This window comes from Heterocephalus glaber, unplaced genomic scaffold (assembly GCF_053883595.1).
Source record: "Heterocephalus glaber isolate CG9 unplaced genomic scaffold, H.glaber_assembly_v1.0 deba00000613, whole genome shotgun sequence".
In the NCBI taxonomy this organism is placed as follows: domain Eukaryota; kingdom Metazoa; phylum Chordata; class Mammalia; order Rodentia; family Bathyergidae; genus Heterocephalus; species Heterocephalus glaber.
The window spans coordinates 3,306,565-3,331,207 of record NW_028258152.1 but is presented as its reverse complement, the minus strand read 5'-3'; the positions used below and the strand labels follow the sequence as shown (position 1 = coordinate 3,331,207).

The 24,643-nt window shown below is 42.4% G+C and overlaps 1 protein-coding gene across 5 annotated transcripts in view; it reads right to left on the bottom strand.

The window, feature by feature from the left end:
* Window positions 1–4,925: 4,925 nt before the first annotated feature.
* Sh3d19 (SH3 domain containing 19) overlaps window positions 4,926–24,643 on the bottom strand; it is a 183,456-nt gene continuing 163,738 nt past the window's right edge. For all 5 annotated transcript variants that reach the window (XM_087205713.1, XM_087205714.1, XM_087205716.1 and 2 more), the window contains 8 exons: window positions 23,069–23,159; window positions 21,971–22,101; window positions 19,995–20,056; window positions 17,152–17,354; window positions 16,482–16,534; window positions 12,555–12,741; window positions 12,071–12,168; window positions 4,926–7,044 (listed from right to left, as the gene is read on the bottom strand). In XM_087205713.1, the coding sequence (XP_087061839.1) occupies window positions 6,928–7,044; window positions 12,071–12,168; window positions 12,555–12,741; window positions 16,482–16,534; window positions 17,152–17,354; window positions 19,995–20,056; window positions 21,971–22,101; window positions 23,069–23,159 (942 nt within the window). In that variant the 3' untranslated portion in view covers window positions 4,926–6,927. The remainder of the gene's footprint in view (window positions 7,045–12,070; window positions 12,169–12,554; window positions 12,742–16,481; window positions 16,535–17,151; window positions 17,355–19,994; window positions 20,057–21,970; window positions 22,102–23,068; window positions 23,160–24,643) is intronic.

Here is a 24,643-nt window from a genome sequence, read left to right as displayed (position 1 = left end):
CCCAGTGCTCTTAGACTGGGGAAGCCAGAGAGACCCTGTCTTAAAGGGAGGGGGTGCTGAGGGTGCAGCTCAGCGGGAAGACCCTGGGCTCACTCATCAGAACCAATAAATAAACATAGTAAAGCGCTGTGAGGTTGACATTTTCTCCTCCCCAATTATTCTGCACCAACTCTGCTATCAGAAGAAAATACTTCAGCATGAATCTGTTAGCCAGCTTTCCGTTACTGTGACGAAATACCTGGGACAATCAACTTGCATGGAGGAAAGGTTCACTGTGGCTCAGAGTTGCACAGGGGTAGCCTGGCCCTGTTAGCTTTAGGGCTGTGGCAGCACAGTGCGTCATGGCAGGACATGTGGTGGATGAGCCCTGGTCATGGAAAGCAGGAAGCAAAAAGGAAGAGGCAGGGTCCCAGTGGCTCCTTCCACCTGACCCCTTCCTAAAGGCACCATCTCCTAATAGTGCCACAGGCTGGGCACCAAGCCTTTAACACCAGGGCCACTGGAGGACATTTCAGACCCAAACTACTGCGATCTCTAAAATGACTCTTTGAAAGGAAACAAACACAACCCTATTAGCACATCTCCAAATTTCAGTAATTCTTTAATATTACTAAGTATCCAGTTGCATCAATGAGTGATTTGTTGTTGGATGCTGATATGTATATACCCTATTATTTTATTTTTAATGCACAAGCTATCACGGTTACGCAGGTGGCCGTGAATTCTGGGCTCACGCAATCCTTTTGCCTCAGTCTCCCAAGCACAGTGGGACCTCAGATCACAAATGCTTTTGTTTGCAAAGAATTTGGTTCACAAACAGAAGCATTTGGCAAAATTTTTTGTTTGTAAACTCTGTGTCAGGTGACAGACATGACCATGGCCATCTTTCCCACACAGCACAATCACAGAGCGCCATCTTTTCCAGAATGTGCAACAAATTAAGTTTGTGAACCGAGGTGCCACTATACCTGGGACTACAGGCATGCACCTGTGCCAGGGTCTGGGAGAAATAGCAACCCTAGTGATTTATCCAAAAGGAGTGGAATGCTGTGTCCATAAGGAAACCTAATAGGAGAATGGGTAAACAAACTGTCCTATGGGTCTGATGAAATAGTAGTAGTAAAAGGGAATGAATTGATTCAGCATGGATGAATTTCAAGTTACTTACAGCAACGTTAATAGCCAAGTTTTGTGTTCATTTTTATGGTTAGCAAAAGCCAGAGAGCAGATACCAGGGTTCCATTTTTATGAAGTTTAACAGCAAGCAAAACAATCTATGGGGATAGCAATTGGAACTGTGACTGCTTGTGTGTGTGTGTGTGTGTGTGTGTGTGTGTGTGTGTGTGTGTGTGTGGTGGAGTCAGTAACAGATGCAGAGACTGGGATGGGCACGAAGGGATTTCCCAGGGTGCTGGAAGTGTGCTCTATACTGACCGATGGTTATGTGACTATGTAATTGTCAGAACTCAGGATTATTTACTCATTACTGTGCAGCTGGTGTGAATTTTTTTTTTTTTGTACCAAGGATCGAACTTGGGACCTTGTGCTTTCGAGGCAGGCGGCAGAACCACTGAGCTAAATGCCCGGCCCTAGGTGGTATGAATTTTGACTCAGTTTAAACAATGGGCACAGGGGCGCAGCCCAGCCTGGTGGCAGCGCACCAGGCTATGCGTGAGGTGGGGAAGAGAAGGCCAGCTGTCCACCCACCATACCCAGGTCACTCGCATGGCTTCCACCCTGTCACGGGCTTCTTCACTTCCACGCTGTCGAGATTTGTGCTGCACAGGTGGCTCAGCTCGGCGGCCTGGGCATTACTTCCAGGAGTACGTGGCCAGATCTGGCCATGATGCCCAGCGCTCCTGTCCTCACCGTCAAGGGCTCAACAGGTAACGCTCACTGCCAGGTCCTGACGAGGAGCCTTGCTCTGCGGCTGGGCACTGGGCCCAGTCATTTGGCTGCCGGCTTTGTGGGCACAATCAGTGTGAAAAGTTCTCCTCTGCACTTCTATTCCAATGAGATCTGGATCCTCATCTCCCTGAGGTACTCAGCTTTTTTCTTTTCTTTTCTTCTGAGACAGAGTCTTGCTATGTAGTCCAGGCTGGGCTCAAACTTGAGGCAATCCTCCTGTGTGCTAGGATTACAGGTGTGTGCCACAATGTTTGGCTCTCAGATTCTTACATGGTCTCATCACTACTCTCATTTTTGTCACAAAATAGTCTGTTCTGTGTCAACAAGTCATGACAGACCACCGTCCATCCAGCAGGCAGACCCTGGCACTTACATGGGCACAGTGGTCCCTGGTAGGCAGCATCACAGGTCCAGGGTTTCACTGCCCTGTTCTCCAACTTCACCCTAGCCCTCTACTTCGGGGCCTCCCTGGGCCTTCGCATGGCCCAGCAAAGCTCAGCAAGGACGCAGGCCTCTCCGCTCTTCCACAGTCATCTGCCTCCAGAGAGCGCTGTATATATGGATGAAGTAGACGGCTCTCTCATCACTGTGTTGATTTTTAAATAGCGCTGACACTTTCACACATCTAAACAAGGGCGCACCATTGTCTCCCCGCATAGACTTAGGTAAAGCGCTGAGCTAGAGTGTCAGCCCAATGCTCTGACGCCTTTGGGAAGTAACAACTCTTTTCTGGGTGTGTGTGTTGCTATGTTGTGCAGGCTGGCTTTGAACATGCAACCCTCCTGTTTCAGCCTCCTGAATAGGTGGGATTATAGGTGTATGATATCACACCCCGCCAAGGAAGTAACAGCGTCAGCTGTTGCCACTGGGAGGGCTGGCTGGAGGATAATGTGGTGGACCTCAATGGTCCTTCAGTTAAGACTTTATCCAGTAAAGTACTTCAGCAGTACTGGAGAAATAAATGTAGTTTTTTGTTTTTTTGAGATGGAAGGGTCTCACTGTATTGCCCACGGTGGCCTGGAACTTCTGGGGACAAGGGATCTTCCTGTCTCAGCCTCCTAAGTAGCTGGAACTAAATGCATGCACCAGTGCACCTGGCCTATTCTTTTTAATAATGAAGAAATAAACACAGTCCAATTTTAGTGTTAAGATTATTGATCAATTTTTGTGAAACGTAGACAGACAAGCTGGGTGTGGCGGTACACGCCTATAATCTCAGCACTCTGGGAGGTTGAGGCAGGAAGATAACAAGCTCAAGCCTAGCCAGGGCAATTTAGTGAGACCTTGTCTCAAAAATATATATATATATTTTTTGGTACCGGGGATCGAACTCAGGTCCTTGTGCTTGCGCAGCAGGCGGCGAAACCACTGAGCTAAATCCCCAGCCCCTCAAAATTTTTAAAAATGTAAATAAAAGGGTTGGGGATATAACTGTGAAGGCTTTGTGTTCAATTCCCAGTACTTAAGAAAAAATAAAAATAAAAGAAACAACCAGTATTTAAAGATAAATAATCCATGGTATATGCACAATTAGGATTCCTTTAAAAACATCCAGCATGTATCCCGGACTCTGAAATCTAAGTCTTGTTACCAGCGCTTGGATTAACTTGTTAGACTCCGAAACACGTCGGCGAGCGTTCTGCGCAGCACTAGCGTGGAACCGAGCGGCGGCTGCGCGCTGCTCCCAGGGCTCCGCCCTGCAGACGCTGCCTACGGATCCCACGTCCCCAGCCCACACACAGCCCCTGCTTGCTACAAACCAATCGCCTGGTGAAGTTTCTAAGCAACACCAATGTAGGTCCTCTACATGAAACTGAGAGAGGCTGACAAGACATGCTTTAGGGAGAGAAAAGCTCAGGGCCTCCATTTACTCTGCACAACTTTCTCATCGTGAGAAGTGGATGAGCAGCTGCCACTTTCGCAGGTCATTGAGACAGACCCATTCCATTTGCCTAAGAGTGAAGAGAAATGTATCACTGCAGCACAGAAAAGGGCAAAGAGCTGCACTGGACATCGAGAGAGAGGGGCTTTTCTCTAGGTTCTGTCAGGAACTGTGTGACCCTCGAGGGGGAAAGCATTTAAGCGAGGCAGGTGCAGGGTGAGCTCTGGTCCCTGGACGCCTCTGTGGTTTGCGGGAAGAGCTTGCAATTCACCGAGGCACCCCTAGATGGTGGTGTTGCTCTTGAGTGAGCCTCTGGATCTTTCCTCGGAATTAAAGTGAAGGAAAAGGCATAGGTTACAAAATGATTTCCCATTAGTTCTGGGGGTGGGGTGGGGGGAATCACTGCTTAAGAATTAATTCAATGGCACTCAAATGGCACTGAATCATAAATCATATGGTATACGTGCATTTGACATTAATTAAAGGGAATAAACTTAATGACCACACCAAAGTGAACTGATTACTTGGTCCAAAGACCGGTTCACTAGTCCCCCTAGGTGTATACCCTATGTATCTAAGCCCAAGAAACTGAGTAAGAACTAAGCAGTGACTGTTAAGAGTGTTGATTTACAAACCTAAGGAAAATATTTTTTCAAATGCTAGTGCTAATAAATTGATAAATATATCGATTCTCTCATTCTTTCAATGTGGCAGTCTCATTTCCAGACCTGCGACTTCCATGAACACAACGGCAGATATACTGCATTACCCCTCCAGCATATAAAGGGCATCTTTGGAAGAAATGTACTTTTAGTGCTCTAATAATATATTAAATGGTGTCTCCAGTTTTAACCTAACAAAGAAAAAAGACACAGAGACAGGATTTAAAGAGGTTTAGATGAACATCAATTTTCACATAAAATTCCTCAAAGGAAACAGAATGTGTTTCTATTTCTCACCTATGAGATTGGTTGGACATAAAAATTATGTTTCTCCTTAAAGATGATGGAGTCTTGAACTTAATCAATATACAAATAAGAAAGTAACTATGAAAACCCACTGGCTACATTTGTGCTTTCTACCAGTTGAATGGGAAATAAACAGCAAGCAAAAAACAGTGGGATAGAGCGAAACAGAACATGGTAACCATGAATTTTATTTTGATATAGATTTTTTCTCAACAAATTAAAGAGAAATAATATTGAGTAAATCTAAGAGGGTATTGCTAAATGTGAAAGTCATCCATCCATCCATCCACCCACCCAGGCATCCACCCAGTACAGTACAAAGGACTGGACATATAAAGGTAAGAATACCATCCCCACTCAAAAATTCAGTCTAGTTTCCGAAAGAGACTTTGAGAAGTTCTGTTCAGTTGATTATAAGTGTCAAGTAGATTTACAACTATTGCACTTATTCTGCTTACAGAAGGTAACATTTAAGAGGGATTTTTTTTCTCTAGTAAAGGTAGGTTTTCAGAATGCTCAATATATGATGTTACAACTACAGGCAAAGACATAAAGCTCACGTCCCGTTCTGTACCTTTGCCCCTTACTGCTGATGTACAACTCATTGCCAATGAGCATGTAGTTTGGATAATGCTTTCAGTCATCCATTTCTCATGAAGTTACTTTTGAGAGAAATTTGATGAGAATTTTCTTTATACTCTCTTCTTTACTCAAAATGTAGAAAACACATCTGCTGTACTCTACAATCAAATGTAACATACATCTGGGAGATGAGCTTCAGTCAAGGACAGAGTAAATATTGCTTCCTTACAGAACTCCTCATGGTATTCAGCTAACGCTGGAATCACTGGCTGCCTAGGCTTTTTGGACAATGGGGAAAAACAACAAAAGCTTAAAAAGTGGTCCAGCATATGAAACTCTTCTCGAAAATAGAAGAAAGTCATGAACATTGTTGGCAAAGTATTTCACATTTCCAATGGAATTTCATTCCATTGATCTGTTTGGAAGATTGTCTTCAACCTATTTGGCTCAAGCCCATAAACTGTAATTGATTCAGTCATGCAAAGAACCACTTTTAAGCTTGGAATGTGTAACAATGGATGGCAAGAAAGTGGTTTTTGGTTCACGCTAATAATTGTGCAGAGATGAGCTGGGGGGGAAAAGTACCAACCTTCAGTCTTCTCAAATTATTTTTCTTTCCGATTATATTGCACAGAAAGGAGCTGTGGGGTCTTGGAACTGTTTTTCATCTTAACAATTGCTTTGCATTCTAAGATATCATATGTAATTCATAATGTACTACTATAACAAGACACAGCTTTTATATATTACTGGGGTAAGGCAAAGAAAATGAATTTTCCTTTGGGTACCACTATTGTCAAAGGAATGATTGCAGATTCAGAAAATGTGCTGTTAACACAAAGTATACACTGAGGAAAGAATTAAGTATGGCACATATGTGGAAGGGTTAGTTGCATCAGCAAGGCATTTCATGGGTGGTTTTGGTTCTTTTCACTAAGTAAGATACATCGAATTTTGACCCCTTTCAAATCTTCAGGCAAATGATAAATAGTAACACAGGAGCATTTGGCAAGTGGGAGCTGATTTCATGTGCTTACAAACGCTCCGACTACTTCAACAACTGTCCCTCCTGAAGCAAGGATTTGCCCTGGCACTAAGGCTAATGTGCTCAAGCTGTTAGAATTAATTTGAGTATCAGAAATGAAATTTAGATTACCAACCATGTCCTGATAGTTACAGCATGTAGAATGTCAAACGTCCTCTTTTTAAAACTAAAGTAAAAAATGAAGAAGCATGGTTAATTCACTTGTGCTGATTAAAACAGATGTCCAAGTCTGACTTCTGCTTGGAAGCCTCCCCATGCTGCCGTGCCACCAGACGCCCTCCCCAGGGACGTGTCTCTCTGTCTTGCTAATCCTGCTAGATGTTTCCCTTGTGGATCCCTAGCTCATGGGTTTCTGTGTACACGCTTATACTGTGAAAGAAAGCTGACCACAAAATCTGCAAGTTTTCTGCTTTCAGAAAATTCTACTGTACCATGTACACCTTAGATATTTCTGTTTAAAAAAATAGTGCAAAAACATATCTGATAGTCAGAGTTGATAGTTCAAGTGAGTTCTCATGCCCAGGAACAGTCAAGCATCACCTTTAGCTGACTTGTAAAAACTGAATGTAGTTTTTGGGAAATATCCCAGATTTTCCCATTAGTTCTCCGCTCATCCAGTCATCATCTACAGATTCCAGCTCTGATATGACATCTCCAGCCTGTAGGAAGACAGGAATAGGGAAGAATTATTGGTTTCTATTAAGTATTATGAGCATGGTGAGCAGCCCACCTGGAACAGTGTGAATAACCTTCTCTTCATAGAGCTCATTTATCTTGATTTGCGGAGAGGATTAAACGGTACAGTGGTACCCTGGTTCATGAATTTAATTCTATCCACGATTCCGGTCACAAGCCAAATTGGGCCAGAACATAATCAAATTCAATAGGTTCAATGTTGACCTTTTGGGGAAATTTGACTCAGTTCTCGCCCAATTTGGTTTGCGACCAGAACTGTGGAAAGAATTAAGTTCGTGAAATAAGGAACCACTGTATACCACAAAGAGAAGGAAAACCTAATGATACCATTTTCTTATATGCTTCTTTTCCTCAAACTCCATTCCCACTGGGCATATTTGTAGTCCTAGCCCTCTGGGAGGCTGAGACAGGAGGATCCCAAATTCAATTAAAAAGAAAAAAGGACTAGGTATGTAGCTCAGTGCGAAGGCTCTGGGTTCAATCCCCTGTAGCAGCAAACAAAGAAACAAACAATTGCCATTGTCAGCCTTGCTGCACTTTATTTTCCTTACAGTTTATACCTTCCAAATTAAAGACTCCTAATCTAAAATCCCCTTTGACTAAATAACAGTGTCTGACACACACACACACACACACACACACACACACACACACACACTCTTTCATCTAACAAATATTTACTGAGCACCTATTCTGTGCTGGACACTGTTCTGGGCATTTTGGCAACAGCGACGAAGGGCCTCATTCTAGAGCCAGAAGACAAGCTGGCAGAGGGGCGGAGGGCAAGGCGATGACAACCCATGAGGCAGGCAGAAAGGGCACCACTGATGGCGACATTTAGGCAGCGACCTAGAGATGTGAGTGAGCCACACATGTCCTTGACGTGTGCTGTCCTATTCCACACACTTTTCATTCAAACAGCACTGCGGTCCTAGAGAGGGGTACTGTTATTATTCTCATTTCAGGGATGTTTTCAGAAGTTTATTTTAAAGAAAGGGAAATTGATTGTTTTCCACCCTTTAACTTTCAGTCTATGAGTTTCCTTTTGAGTTAAGTGTGTTTCTTTTTTTTTTTTTCGTTCTGGGGATCGAACTCGGGTCCTTGCGCTTGTGCAGCAGGCAGTGAAACCACTGAGCTAAATCCCCAGCCCAAGTGTGTTTCTTGTATGCAGCATATCGTTGGATTTTGCTTCTTGACCCATTCTGGCAGTCTATTTTTTTTGATTGGTGAATTGAGACCATTAACATTGATGGTTATAACTGAAACATATTGACTTGTCATTGCCATGACTTTTTCTTTTTCTTGGGTTCTCCCTCTTTACATTTAATTTCTTGTCATGCCAGATGGGTTCATTCTGCTTTGCTTCCTGGGGTTGTGATCCTCAATGTCTGTTCCTAGGATATTGTACAAAATTCTTTGGAGTGCTGGTTTGGTATTCACAAAGTTCCTAAGGTGCTCTTTGTCATGAAGGCATCTTATTTCTCCATCCATTTTGAAAGATAGTTTTGTAGGGTACATCAATCTGGGTTGGAGGCTGTTTTCTTTTAGGGCTTGGAATATGTCACTCCAAGCTCTTCTTGCCTTGAGGGTTTGCATTGAGAAGTCTGCTGTGATTCTGATAGGCTTTCCTTTGTATGTGATTTGTTTCTTTTCTCTCACTGCTTGGAGAACTTTGTTCTTCTGTTGAGTTTCTGGAATCTTAACAATTACATGCCTATGTGTAGATTTTTTTTGATCAAGGCTATTTGGAGTCCTATATGCCTCACTTATCTGTATGTCAAGCTCTTTTCCCCTGCTTGGGAAGTTTTCTGCCATTATTTCTGTGAAGAGATTTTTTATGTCATCTGCACACTCTCCTGTTTCTTCATTGACTCCAATCAGTCTTATGTTATTCTTCTTTGCATCGTCTAGCAGCTGCTGGATTGATTTCTCATGTTCCCTTATAATTTTGAAGCAATTTTTCTTTTCCTAGTCACTAATTGCAATCTTATCTTCTATATTTGAAATTCTGTCCTCACACTGGCTCATTCTTCTGTGTAGACTTTCAATAGAGTTTTTCATGTCCTGGAAATCTATTTGCATCTGTTTTATGGATTCCATTTGTTTCCTATGTTGGGATTCCATCATGTTCCTGAGCTCCTCTCTAGATTTATTAATCATGTCTTGCACTAGGGGCACAATTTCTCCTCTTATCTGATAAATTATTTCTGATTTCATTTTTTCCAGATCCCTTTTGTTGCCAGTTCAGTGGGTCCAGGTTGTTGAGTATCAGAGTGGGGAAATTGATTTCATAACTTTGCCAGTACTACATGTATAGAGAGTGGGAGCAGCAGGACCCAGTTCTTGAGTTCTTGTGTGAGCCCAGGACTTGTGTTCCTGCCAGGCTACATGGCCACATTTTACGTGGACTGGTTAACTGAGGAAGGCTCCCTCGAGACTTGCTTTTTATCACTGTCCTGAGCATTCTGCACTCATCTATTCTTACACATAATGGTATTTCTCCTCTGCCATGTGGCTTATTCCGTGCATCCCTGTTCTCAGTATCAAATTTGTATTTTTTCCTGTCCTCAGAGGTTAACCCTGACTCAGAACACTGAGTTATCCTCATTGGGTTCTCTGCAGGGCTGTTTCATTCTTGTGCAAATATAATTCCTTTAGCAGATGATCCTCCTGCCTCAGCCTCTTGAGTAGCTGGGGTTACAGGCCTGTGCCACTGTACCCCACTACTCTTTTGTTATTTATGGTTTTCTAACCATTTCCATAATATCTGGGTTTAAGATTCTACAATGAAAAACCAAAGAAAAGAAAAAATGAGTGAAAGCAAAAAAAAGGATTCCACAATGGTCCAAGATGACACTGGCTACTTTGAAAAAATGTCTTTAGCACATTAATTTGACTTTATCTGTAGCCCTAGTATAACTGCACTCTGGAAAAATGGATTAGATTAAGACTTTTCCTTATGGAAAATGGAAAGGAAACATGTTGATTATTACATCATTAATTTACTCTCTTAAGATCTGTAAAATTCTGGCTACTCAAGGTTTCTGTTACAAGTAGGTTCCTTTTTTTTTTTTGGTACTGGGGATCAAACTCGGGACCTTGTGCTTGTGAGGCAGGAACTGGAACCACTGAGCTAAATCCCCGGCCCTGTAAGTAGGTTCCTAAATTACAACATGACCAATGTTAATAATTGATGACCGAAGTTAATTTTCTTAGCTCCGGTCCATACCCACATATTAGGTCAGTTTCCAGAGGCTAGAATTATTTTTAAAATGAAGTTCTATCTACTAACATTCTGTGGCTAATAAAATATAAATGGCCAATATACTGAAACCTGGGCAGAGTCCCTCACCAAAAGCCTTTGGAAGCTGGGTGTGGTGGTGCATGCCTCATGCCCAGTACTCTGAGAGGCTGAGGCAGGAGGACTGGGAATTTGAGCCCAGCCGGGAGAACTTAGTGACTTAGTGAAACCTTGTCTCACAATAAAAAATTTTTAAAAAGGGGCTGGGGATGTAGTGCAAAGTAGTGCAAAGGCCCTGGGTTCAATCCCCAATGCTGCAAAAACAGAAACAAAAACAAAAAACCTTCACAACTACCGTAGAGTCCCTACATATGGGAAATGACAACAGCTTTCTGGAGGGTATTAAGAGTTCTGTTATTTGATTTGATAAAAGTGAAAGGTCAAAATAACATCCATAAAGTTTCAATTCAGATTCTTCACTTGCAGTCACATCTTATGTAAAGATAAGGAATAATTTCAGCCACTGACTCTCAAGATGGAAAAGTATTAAGGCAGAAGTTTGCAAACTTTTGGATGTTAAGAATCAAGACTTTTTTTTAAGGAAAGGAATATAGGGTTACTGACTTAGTTTTGCAGAGTTAGGGTATTAGAAATAGCTGTCATTTGCTGCTTTTCCTAACGGAAGTCACACTGTAATATAGAAAGGTAAGCGTTCTCAGAACGGGATGCGCCTTAGCCTGCTCCCGACTCCCGCAGGTGGAAGTTCTGAGCGCCTTCTTTCTTCCCTGGGCTGGTGGACGAGGGGAAACCTTGTTTGGCGCTCTCTGCTGTCAGCCACATCTGGACCAGTCGCTCCTCTAGGCTGGACTTCCTCCGCCCCACGGAGCCCCAGGGATGGCGCCTCGGACAGCCCGCCCGGCCTTCCTCAGGCAGTCCCTGACCGCCGCACTCTGCACTCCGCACTCCGGCATGGCTCACGGCACTGCCCTGGGGGCTCTCCTCGGCTGTGGCCCAACTATGACTGAGGAAACAGAACCACGGAATTTTTGGAATTTTTCAAGAGGCACTTCTTTGATGAGGTAAGATTGGGGTTACATTTTAAGCTTCTTTAAAAAAATCTTTGCAAAGTACCTCAGCCTTGTGGGACTATGTCCCAAACGGTCCCTCTGGTCAGTGCTTTTTCTGTTGGACAAGGTCTCCCTACATAGCCCAGGTTGGGCTTGAACTCAAGGTGATCCTCCTGCCTCAGCCTCCCGAGTCTGGGATAACAGGCACGTGCCATCACCCCTGGCTGGTCAGTGCTTTTGTGGATAAGAACATAGTGTCTTAGGAGGCTACAGTGCTCCACTGGCTGACAGTAGCAGGGACCATATGACTTCTCCAAGAACTTCAACTGCATGATGGCAGCAGGCATCGCAGGCCATGTAGGGATGGTCCTTCATTAGGGTGGGAATGCCCATATTCCTGAGAAATGAAAACTCTCATATCACTGAGATCTGATGTTATAAAGGACTGTGGGATTGTTAAGCCAAGGTTTCTCTAAATTCCTAAATGCCTGGCTGATCATGTAACTTATCAGCCCTATTTGCCTCATTTACTTTTTCTACTGCCTTGCCTTACAATTAGGGTCTGAGATCTCTTCATTCTGAGGTAAAAATCAGTATTCCACCCAAATATTCTACCCTTCAATGAAGACATTTCAGAATCTCTCATGCTTAATGCAGGTATAGAAAGATGCACGTCCTGACCTTGAAGGAGAGCTCCTCTTCATTCTCCCCATGGAAATCATACAAGGCTTTGGCCTTTCTCCCCTTCAGACCTACAGCAGACATACTTTTTGCCTCAGCTGTAAAGACACCAAAAATCCAAATATGTTGAAAGAAATGGGATGCATCACCAAGCATTTAAGAAATGCCTTATCATTCTCAGAACATCATTTTAAATTAATTTTGAACTTATTTAACTTGCAAAACAATGAAAGATGTTTTCTTAGTAGAAAATAAGACACAAAATACATTTAGTAGACAAAATGAGCCATTATTTAGGGAAGGTATTTTTACTTTTTTTCCCATAACTCTAACAAAGCAGCATATGGATGAAGTCTGCCTAGCTTTATCAATCAGTGAGTTCTTTCCAGTGCAGGTGTACAAGCTGTGTGGCTGAGGGAAGAGGGATGCGCACAGCTCCAGCGCTGTCAGGCTCCCCTCGGGGTAGGAGCTCGCCCCGTCCTACCTGGGCAGGGCTGCACGAACACCGCAGGGAAGGTCCCCTCCTTGTCACGAAGTCGGCCCCGGTACCAGTTGGAGTCCAGCTGCTCGAGGATCAGGATCCGGTCTCCCCTCTTGAAAGACAAGTCGTCACTGGTCTCAGCTGTAAAACTGTGAAGAGCTTTGCACCACTCTCCAGAAAGGCTGTTATCCTGTTACAAAGCCAAAGTCTGGTAAGAAATATGAGGTTTTCTTCTGAGTTGTACAAAGCTTAAAAAATAGGAATAAAAGCTAAGTAGTCAGAAAAAGAAGTAAAAGCAGCAAATAAATATATGAAAAAATGTTCAACATCACTGGTCATTCGAGAGATGCAGATGAAAACAACACTGAAATTACACCTCACCCCAGAAAGAATGGCTGCTATCAAGAATCAACCAGTAACAAATGCTGGCGGGGCTGTGGGGAAAGAGGAACCCTGCTCCACTGCTGGTGGGAGTGTAGACTGGTGCAACCACTGTGGAAATCAGTATGGAGATACCTCAAAGAACTAGGACTGGAAGTCCCATTTGACCCAGCTATTCCCCTGCCGGGTATCTTCCCAAAAGAATTAAAAGAATCATACTACAACGATATATGTGCACCCATGTTCATAGCAGCACAGTTTGTAATAGCTAAAACTTGGAAACAGCCCAAATGCCCATCAACTGGAAACTGGATAAAGATGTGGGTTTTTTACAAAATGGAGTACTACTCAGACATAAAGAATGAGAAACTAGAGACATTTTTAGCTAAATGGATGCATATTGAGGCGATACTCTTAAGTGAAATAAATAGGACACACGTGTAAATACCAAATAGTTTCTCTGGTGAGAGAAACTGAAAGTGTAAATAAGGATTAAAATGAATAATTGATAATTTGAAATAGGAAGAAAAGGTCCAAAGGGGTAGGGGAAGTGGGAGGGGAAGGGGAAAGGAAAGAAGGGAGAGGAAAAATTATGAGAAAAGAAAAAATATAGAAACAAAGTCTATGCAAATAGGGAAGGGTGGAGGGGGTGAAGGACGCACAGGTAATGGGAAAAAATAAGAACTAAGATACATCATGTACAGGTACAAGCACCCAGTGATAAATGTAAATGTATTGTATACCTAAAAGAATTTAAACAAACACAAAGCTAAGGAGTTACAAGACTTCAAAGCTGGAAGGCTTCTTTAAATTACCTAGACCTTTATGTTGCTATCAAGTTTCAGGAATCCAAATTTCCAATAACTTTTTCCTTGAAATACAAGTTTAAATGACAACTCTGACATAATTTGTGGCTTTGCTGGGTGTTTTTTTTTGGTACCAGGGATCGAACTCGGGTCCTTGAACTTGCAATGAAGGCAGCAGAACCACTGAGTTAAATCCCTGGCCCTGCTGGGTTTTTTTTTTTTTCCCCCGGTACCAGCAATTGAACTCAGGACCTTCTGCTTGCTAGGCAGGTGTGGTGCCACTGAGCTAAATCCCCAGCCCAGCTATGGTGTTTTTAAGAAATATGTAATGCTTGAGCAAAAACTTTTTTATATTCTGATATTAATTAGAATTATTTAAAAGCATCAAACACTTATGCAGAGTATGACACTGAAAAAACTCTGACAAAGTAATTTTCAGGGAAGCTCTTTATCTAAATTGGGGAGAATCGACGGACAGGTTAATTCCCACATCTTTACTTGATTCAGACTCAGATTCCTTAGCTTAGATATCATTAATTCACACTTTTAAAGACTCCCACTTGATTCTATGAGGGACAGCGAACTGTGCTGGTCAGGGTTACCACCCCAGGTGCGGGCTGCTCCGACAAGGATGCTCTCAGCCCCCACAGGTCACCTCTGCAAAGGCCGGATGGAGCCCGACACTGCAGAGCCTCTAGCAGGGGGCTCAGATGTACTTGCCCGGTAGGCAGGAGGTTCAATCCCCAGCCCCATGTTAAAAAAAGGAAAAAGCAGTTCAAGTAGGGAGTAGAGGATAGTAGCAAGAAGCAAAGGCTTTGGGTCAGGTGGCAAAGATTCTGCAGCCAGCTCTGCTACCTCCTAGCTTCACAGCACAAAGCAGCTCATCGCTGAGGCTCAGCGGCCGCTAAGTGCTGCGTGAGATAATCCACAGCGAGCCGCTGGCATGGTGCCTGGGGTGTCTTCTAAATTCTCAATAATGGATGGCTTATAAAACTAGAACACAATATGAGCAAACGAGAAACCTTGGCCTGAGCCTTCTTGTGCCTGCACTTGAGTAACCAACCCTCAAGACTGGAACTATCACTCCCCGAAAATGCAGGCAGTCAGGCCAGCATTTCCTTTCCCAGAATGGTGGTCAGGTCCTTTCTCCTCTGACTTCCATGGTGGGCGGGGACAAAGGAACTCAGAGAGGCACAGCCCAGTGTGAAATGGCATTTTGACAACACAAGGAGCCCATGAGGCTCAGTCCTCCAAGCATGTTCCAGAAGTGCAGTTACCACATTCCCACTTCCTTCGCACACTTCTGGAGTCACGTTAAACAGCATAAAAGCTTAACCCAGGCTTTTCTCTTTCTCACTATAAAAGTACTATGAATGCTCTCAAATATTTGGAACGTTTAGAAATGTATTAAGTGGGGAAAAAACCCACAGCTCATGTATAAAACCTTACGCAGAGAGGCAGTTTATTTATTTTTGAGATAAGGTCTTGCTATGGAGCTCAGGCTGGCCTTAAACTCACTGTGCAGTCCAAGCTGGCCTCAAACTCACAGCATCCTCCTGTCTCAGCCTCCTGAGGAATATAGGCAGAATACACCATGTGCCACCATGCCTGGCTCTGAGAGGCAATTTAATATTCACAATTTAAATATACAGTACTTCCTTCCAGTTTTTTTGATTCTACACATTTAATTTTATTCCCCTTTCTCTGTCTTCCTCCTAAAACATTTTATAAATTTAGGGTTGTGTCTATGTTTCTTCCTCAGGCCTGAACCCAAGGCTTTCGCACTAAGCTACACCCTCAGCCCCGTCTCACTAAGTTGCCCAGGCGGGGCTCAAACTTGGGATCCTTCTGGCTCACCTTCCCGGAGGGACGGAATTACAGGCATGTGACACTGTCCTTGGGGTTTTATAAAGTTTAGGTTTTAACAGCTTTGAAACATTCTTCCAATAATGGTCATATTTAGGTATTTCAATTTTTTTCCTACTATGCTAATACCACTGTAACCATCTTTGTGACTAAAATCTTCTCATTTTCTAATCTTTTCTTCAGTGTGATAAACAATAATAACCTGCACTTTTTTTTTTACAGTTACATGCTTATAATTTACTTGTTTAGTGCGGAGTTGTACTGACTTGTTAAATGGATAGGCTAAATGGTTTTTTATTGTTGCTTTATTATGTATTCCCTTGATTACTAGTGAGCTGAAATTTTTAAAAATATTAGCCATTTATGATATCTTTTTAAATGAATTCTGTCTTTCCCCACTTTCTCTCCTCTTCCTCCTCATCTTCCTGCCCCTCCTCTCCTCTTCCTCCTCTTTTTTTAAGAGACAAGGTCTTGCTCTGTTGCCCACCCTGGAGAGCAGTGACTACTCCCAGGGTCAATTCCACTGCCCGGCAGCAGAGCCAGCTGCTCACCACACTGCTGCCCGATTTAGTGCGGACAGCTGGCAGCATATCATCACACCGTAACCTCAAACTCCTGGGCTCAAGCAATCCTCCTGTCTCAGCCTCCTGAGTACCTGGCACATGCCCAGCTTCTTTCTTCACTGTCTACCAGGGCTTGCATGTCTTTGTATGAGCGCTATCTGCACTCTATTAACCTTCTAACTCATGTATTGCAAACAAGTGCTATATGGATTGGAAAATGATGTCATACTATTTTCTCTTGGTAATTATAATTTTAATATTCTTCACAGGGTTTAAACCTAGCTGTCTCTACAGTTACCCCTCAAGCAGCCTACCTGAGAATCTGAGCCAGAATCTTCTTTTTTGGTCTTCAGTGGTACCTTTGTACCTACATTAAAAAAAAGTCAAAATGTCAGAGAAGAAGACTGCATAGCACGAGAGAAAACTGAGGTCAGGCGAGTGAAGGTCTGGGATTCCAGGTGGAGCCATGCTTCCTTGCCTGTATCCCTCTCTCCAGGACAGATTACCTAATGAGGGGACACGCTAATTCATTAATTAAACTCCACAGTACATTCCCCCCCGCTCCCCCCCCCGCCCTTTGAGACAGGGTTTCTCTACGTAGTCCAGGCTGGCCTCAAACTCATGGTGATTCTCCTGCCTCAATCTTCCGAGGGCTGGGATTGCAGGCGTGCACCACCATGCCCGGCTACAGTCCATTTCTGTTTCAAAGTCCTTGCCGTTTCTTACATGAAGCTGTTGCTGATCCCTCAAAACAACAAATCCAGCTCTTTGAAAGAGAACCGCAGTAATGACAACCCCTGTACAAATAACCATTTGACATAATTTTTCCTTTCACCTTAAAAACATGGCAATGTGGTTATACAGTATAAGTATTATATTATTGGTTTTCTTGAAATAGGGCACAACAAAAAACATAATGGGATGAAATAAAATAAAATTTATTAAAAAAACTATTAAAGAACCCCCCATATTTTCTATACTCACTTAAAACCTCTGGCCCGGAGCGGGGGTGATCCTCAGCAAGCTCCACGAAGTTAAGGGGGAAGATCCCGGTTCTGTCTCCAAGCTCCCCTCTGGCCCATTCTTCATCCACGTACTCTTTAAGAATAATTATTTCTCCCTCTGAGAAACTTAACTCATCCTTCTGATCTCCAATGTATTCAAACCGAGCAATGCATCTTGGGTCTCTGAACAAAGAACACATTTGTGGGTTAAATTAGAGAATGTATATATATTTTAAACAAAAGGTTTTAATTGGATTTATTTTCAGTTTCCAAGTTTGGCAATACTTTTATTATGTAAAACAGAATAAGTGCTCCCTAGTACTAATTTTTAAAGTGTTTTAAAGCCTTTATTCAGTCTTTCAATTAATGTTTTTCTCTGTGTGTACTATGACACAGGTCTACTTGAATAATTTTTAAGTTTTCCACCAAAAAGAGTGCCATATATAAATGACGGCTTACTTTTTAGACTTGACCCATCCCTCAGAAGAGCTGAAGCTCAAGGGCACAGAGTGAGCAGCAGATGGTCATCTGACACTGTCACATCTGTCCTCCAACCCCATCTACTTCATCATCGAGTCTCCCCAGACTGTGTTTGTGTTTGTGTCCTGGGGCTGTAGCAATCGTGGCCCACTCTGAACCCCTTCAGTCACAAGTGCATTTTGTTTAGGAGAACTGACCCTGAAATCAAACTTCCTGACCAAGAACCAGGGCAGCGGGCCAGGGCATCAGCTTTGCAGAGGAAAGGCACAGGATGTGCTGAACGAACCAGTGAGTCTGATATGTGGGAGAGCGGCCTTACACATAAGGAGAAGGTGCAATGGAAACTTGCCTGTCAGCACACATAATCTTCTGCCTAATTCTGTTGCTTTCCCAAGTGATTCCTTTTTTTTTTCACTCTAGTTTTTTGGTGTTATTGAGGCAGAGACTTGCTATGTAGTTCAGGCTGGCATGGACTCACTATGTAGCACACGCTGGCCTTAAACTTGCAGTGATCCTCCTGCCTCCACCTCCCAAGAGCTGGGATTACAGGCCTGCGCCCCTATGCCTAGCTTTGATTCCTGGATCTTCTTTAAAAAAGGCTTTGTTTAAAAAAAAAAAAAAGGCACAGTGGTACATGCCTGTAATCCTAGCACTTGAGAGGCTGAGGCAGGAGGATGGCTTCTAGTTCAAGGCCAGCCTGAACTACATAGCGTGCCTCTGTCTCAAAAAACAAAACAAAACAAAACCCCAAAATGGCACTGTTTCTGATCCTTGGAACAATCCCTAAGTGAGCTGCAATTTTTTTTTTTTTTGGTACCAGAGACTGAACTTGGGACCTTGCACTTGTGAGGCAGGCACAGTGGCAGTGAGCTAAATTCCTGATTTGCAGTTTTGACTGAAAATAATAACAAAAGCAGAGATGAAATTCTGTCTCTAGAAGGTATGATTTAATACCAAACTTCTGATTTGAGACTTCACAAAGCAAGTTTTGACAGCAAGAAACTTAACGACCAACAAGTGCCTGAAGAGATGAAGTTGGTCCTAGCTCCAATCAGATTTTGACTTAAGTTAGGTCAATGGATCCATGGCTATTCATGTCCACTTTAAATTCAGTCTGCTGACACGGGACATGCTGCTTAAAAACAGGAGAAAAACTGAACCCGAAACAATTCAACTGCTGTGACATCAGAAGTTTTCTTATTTGTGATAACCTTTGCATCTATTTTCTCAAGTCCCTTGGGAGCATCTCCTTCTGTCTGACCTATTCCTAGACAGGTTTACAGTCTTCACCAAGTAGTGAATCCTATTAACTTCCTCATTTAACTAGAATATAAAGTGGCATTGTGGCAGGGTTTTAAATCTCAGAGGAGTTACAACGATGCATTAAAAAGGTATATAAATTCATGCAAAGGTCTTCAGACACACAAGAGGACCCCTTCAATGTAATCTTCCTTGATTCCTCCCAGTTCCTCTTTAAGTGAACAATACACAATGTCTAGCAGGTTTGTTTTGTTTTGCGGTGTTGGGGTTGGAATGGAACCCAGGGCCTCATTAATGCCTAGGCAAGGGCTCTACCACTGACTGACACCCCTGCCCCACCTAGCAGTTTTGTAGGATTCATATTTCTATGAGATTATATTCTATGACAAAATAGTTGAACCTTCTAAAAATCTGTTGGTAGACAAACACAAGAAGGTTGAACTAAAATGCACAGGGGACAAAACCAGCTCTGCTCAGGCTGAGGCCAGGCTGAGGGATGCATCAGGACAGACTCCCACTTGGCTGCTCTCTCCAAGGCCTGCACGGTTGCATTTCCATCAGAAGTTACTATGGCTTTTAAACAAGTCAAACTTTCCTCATAATTGAAAAGGCACTGAGAAGCCAGGCATGGTGGTAATGCCTGTAATTCTAGCACTCTGGAGGGCTGAGCCAGTAGGATTGCAAGTCTGAGTCCCACCTGGACAACTTAGTGAGATCCTGTCTTGGAAAAAAAAAAAAAGACTGGGAATGTAGCTGTGTGTGAAGGCACTGAGTTCAATCTCCAGTACTGCCAACAAACAAAAATCTCAGCCAGGCATGGTGTGCATGCCTGTAATCCCAGCACTCAGGAGGCTAAGGCAGGAGAATTGCCACAGGTTCAAAGCCGACCTGGGCTAGTGAGTTCAAGGCCAGTCTGAACTACATAGGTGAGACCCTATTTCAATTAAAAAAAGAAAAAAACAACAAACAAAAAGACACTGAAGATCTGAGTAATCACACGTTGGAAGTTTCTAAGCTTAGTACTCTTCATGATCTACCTGCTTGCTTTCTCGGCATTTTGTGCAAAAGAAAAATAAAACTTACTTATTAACACAATGAGATGAAACAGATTCTCTTTTCCCACTTCCTCCTTCTGGAATATCAACCTAGTAAAGACAAAACCATGGTAACAACTGTATTTTTTTTTCACTCTTTAGTAAGTTTAAAAGTTAATTAGGAAATGCATGATTGAAATCAGGCAGTTAAGCTAGGTGTTGAACCTATTAGTAGGACAGGTGCTAAATAGTAAGAATTCCTGAATTTGGGTTTTGAACAAAAGGTATAGCTTGTGATGTAGTCCTCCTTGGATGGACAGAAAATCCTCTTATTTGCTGGAATAAGCATATTAGTGTCATTCTACCCCTGATGGTTTTCTCTGTCCCATGATCTCCAAGTTGAAAACTTCAGTTGAAGAGGATTTAAGATAGAAATCAGTTAATTTAAGATAGAAATAGGGATGTATGCCTGTAATCTCAGCACTCAGGAAGCTGAGGCACGAGGATGAGTTCAAAGCCAACCTGGACTACACAGCAAGACCCTGTCTTAAAATACAAAACAGAACAAACAAAAGGATAGAAACCAGACATCGGGCACTGTGCTGTCACACATCAGTGTCACCACATCTGGGCAGAGATGGCAGGATTCTGCAATACCTTCCTGACCTCCAAATAAAACAATTCAACCAAACTTATGGCTTCCCTCCGTAACTCTGGAACATGTTTTTCCCCCTTCAGTGTGAATAAGGAAGAGAAAGGAATCCACACTAAACACACCTACTGACTGGCAAGCACTTTCTATCACACGTCATTTACGAGGCTCAGTAAAGCTGGGCTGTAATCAGGTTCCTGGCCGTGTGCATGCAGTCTGAGACTACTTACAGCTATGAGGTTTATATTACATAAATCAGGGCCCTCTTGATGAATTCTATGAGTTTGAAGTTTTAAAACAATTTTTTAAACTGTGGGCTTAGAAATAACATTTATACCAATAATGTGGCAGATTCAGGGTGATTGATTTCAATGTGGTAATTGTGCTTTTTAAAGTACTGCTACATTGGGCAGGAGAAAAATGAGGAAGAGTGCTAAAGCTAACATTATTCTTAATATTAATTTAGAGAATGTGGTTGAATTTCTCCAAAGAATCAGGCCATATATACACTAAGCAATTTTTAAGACCTATATTTCATTATCCAAGAGACTCAAACTCATTTCTATTTGAAAATACAGATTTTCTTATACTTGTTTTCTCGATTTCTGATGTAATGGAAAATTATTTGCTTATCCCCCCTCAAATAAGCTGTTAACGCTAACTACTTAAGCTAGCTTTCCGGACACCTGGAGTATGGATGAGTTATATTAAGGGCTGGTCCCAGTCTTCCTGCTAACACAGCAGTCTGTGGGGTGGGCTCCTTTCACCCCAGGCCTCACAGCCCCTGGGCTGAGCCGCTGTACTCACGGGTCAGGCTGTGAGGGTATGCAAAGCGCCAGTGCTTACATAGGCTTTCCCAATCAGATTTGAAATGACGTGGAAAACCACCAATGGCCCACTACCTTCAATAACAGTGCTTCAGTATTCCCGAATTGCGTTTTTTGAAAAATGGAGATAAATAGTTGGAGAAAACAAAGAAAGAAAAAAAAAGAGAGAGAGGTGGTACTGTGACTTCAGAGAACACTCCTTTCAGGACAGTCTGGCACCATTTCATTCATGTTCACTGAATGTTTCAAAGAATTAACATAAACCCTGAAGTGTTTAGCAAACCTCAGAATATCGGATTCACCAACTGACCTGTGGTGACCTTTCACTTTATAATCCAGGCAGCATTTAGACATTACATCATAACAGTTAATCATTACCTAAACAAAGCTTTTTATTTTTCAATTTTCTAAATGCCATATGAATTAATGAAAGAGAGAAAACTAGAACTCAAGAATGAATCGAGGTTTCTAGCTATTTTTCTCAACTGCAGGTAACACTGGAGCCACAAAGCATATGACCAACTGAAACAAGCCCGACCCACTTACGATAACTTTGACGTAGTTGGCAGGAAACACACCAGTCTGGTTTCTACATTTCCCTCTGTACCAGTCTGTATCTATTTTTTCGAGAAGATAAACAATTTCTCCAGATGTGAGGTTCAAATCATCAACTTGCTCTGTAATATCACAGTACAGTTACATATGATAAATTATCTTGGTTGCAGATCTGACTACACAACAAGGTAGTATTTAGTTCTGTCCATTAAGGTAGTATGTTCTATTGCTAGAGAACAGATTATACTAGTCAAATTTACTTTTTAAAATAAAATTGTTTTGAATTTTGATATTATGAGCTTCCTCTCCTAAGATCAAAGTAGCTATATCTGCTATGCACTGATGAATAGGAAATGACTTTTTTTTAAAAAGCCATTATGTTGGCCAAGGATTCCTACTGGTGCTAATATAAATCTCTTGTTGAATACAGAATGAACAAAGGAAGGGGTTTATAGACATGGTATATTATCATTATTCTCATTCATGCTTAAAATTGTTTCAACTTCAAATATTAACTAAAGGAGTACGAAAGCTCTTTACCAAGTAAATTTATCCACATTAAAACACAGTTTACCAAGTGGATAAAATAAATAAATCAAGAGTTTATTTCAGGGCCGGTGAAGCATCTCAGTGACAGAGTGCTTGCCTAGCACGTGTGAGCTCCAGGGTTTAATCCTCAGCATTGAAGGAAAAAAAAAAGTTTATTTGTAGTCTTGGATATGAATGGTATGTAAAAAATGGGTATAAAAATTAAGCATTTGGATTTCATAGGTAGGTATGGATAAGAGAACGTAGGACAAGAGAACTTCACTTATTGAATCAGAATTCAAAATTTATTACAATAGTCAATTAGTACCCAGTATTTTGAAAGAGTTAAAAAGTTGAATTTTCTATTGTCATGTCTGTGTCCCATCCCCGCCCCGTCCCTTTCAAAGGCACGGGTAACTGAGCTCTCTGGAGACAGAGCACCGGAGAAGGTGCCATCTCTAGTCTACGACCTACAAGCACAGAAAAGAAAGAAATTAACCTGAGAAGGACGTCTTGCTCCTGGATCCTATGGCTTCATCAAGTTATTATTTATGTCCTTACCTGCTGGAAAATCATGAAGAACAACAGCATGAGGAGTATTACTGTCAACAGGCTTCTGAGCATGGCTTGAATCCTTAGGGGCCAAACGGGGCTGTGAATGAAGTGAAAGGACAGATGCTGGATTTATTATTCACTCTGAGATTGTCTTAGTTACTTTTCTTGTTGCTGAGACAAAATACCTGAGACTCACAACTTAAAGGAGGAAAGGTTTATTTTAGCTCACAGTCTGTAGAGGCTTCAGTCTATAGTTGGCTGGCTCCAAGGCAGGGTGGCATGGCAGAAGAGAAACAGTCTATGGCAGAGCAGGGAGAAAGCAGCAGCAGCAGCAGCAGCAGCAAGCCTTCCTTTGTCTTTTATTCCATCCAGGCTACAAAGGTACTGGATGGTGTCACCCACACACAGGGTGGGCCTTCCCATTACCCACACCCAGAACTATGCTAAATCAATCAGTGGACTAACTTAGTTATTGCACACATTAGATTCAGCCACCTCTGAAAGCCCCACCTGTGAGCACATGAGGCTTTGGGGGTCATTTAGATACAATCCATAACAAAGACCATTCCGCTTTTTTTCCCCCCTTCATTAGAGTTCTCTTGACACAATTATAATGCAAACCATATAGGTGAGCAAAACGGGGGAGTCAGTATCAAACTGAAAGGAAATGTGTCCTTGCCGGGGAGGACAGATATAACTCTCAATACCCCCAGCATGCATGCATCCATCTTCCCTCCCTCCTCCCCACCTTCTTCCTTGTTGCTTTCTCCCAGAAAGTGAAACAAAAGGGAACTGCCTAAGTTAAAAAAAGAAAAAAAAACCCGATGGTATCTATTCTGTCTCAAAGCAGTGGCTTTTTTAACCTCTTTTCCTTTCAGTCAAGGGTAGTTCTTTCATAACTGTGACCAGGATTAAACCTTAAGAACAGAGCCTTAACATTTGTATGTTTATTAGGGTGAGAAAAGAAGTTCTGCAATTTATGTTCTTGCCTTTTGTAATGAAGGGAGTTAATGACTCCCCCCCGCAAAAAAATCCATTTCATTTATTATCACTTAACTGAATGCTTTCTCTAATTTGAAAGCAATGCTACCTCCCATGCCTGGCCTGGATTTTCTATTCAGTTTGATTGGTTTATTCTACAGTAATTCTAAGTAAATTAGCAAACAGAATGTAACATTGTCCACTTATCTAGCCAGTGGCCTAGACTGGCTGAGGGAGGGTAAGAGTGAAGAGGGACCTCTTCTTATTGACAAACAGTTGTTACTCTTAGTTTCTTTACAGGAGGAGACAAGCTTATCCACACCATCATCATCATCATCAAATCCGACTGCAGGGCATTATTTGGAGTTACAATTTAAAACTCTCACTGGGCACAGTGGTCCACACCTGTAATCCTAGCACTCAAGAGGGTGAGGCTGGAAGACTGCAAGTTCAAGACCAGCCTGGGCAATTGAATGAAACCCTGCCTTAAACACAAAATCAAAAAACTCTTCAACAATGGCAAATCTGCAAAATAAATGAAGGTTGTTTTTGTGCTCTTTGTCTCTTTGCCCTGTCAATGAGTCTTGTGCCCTCAGCCAT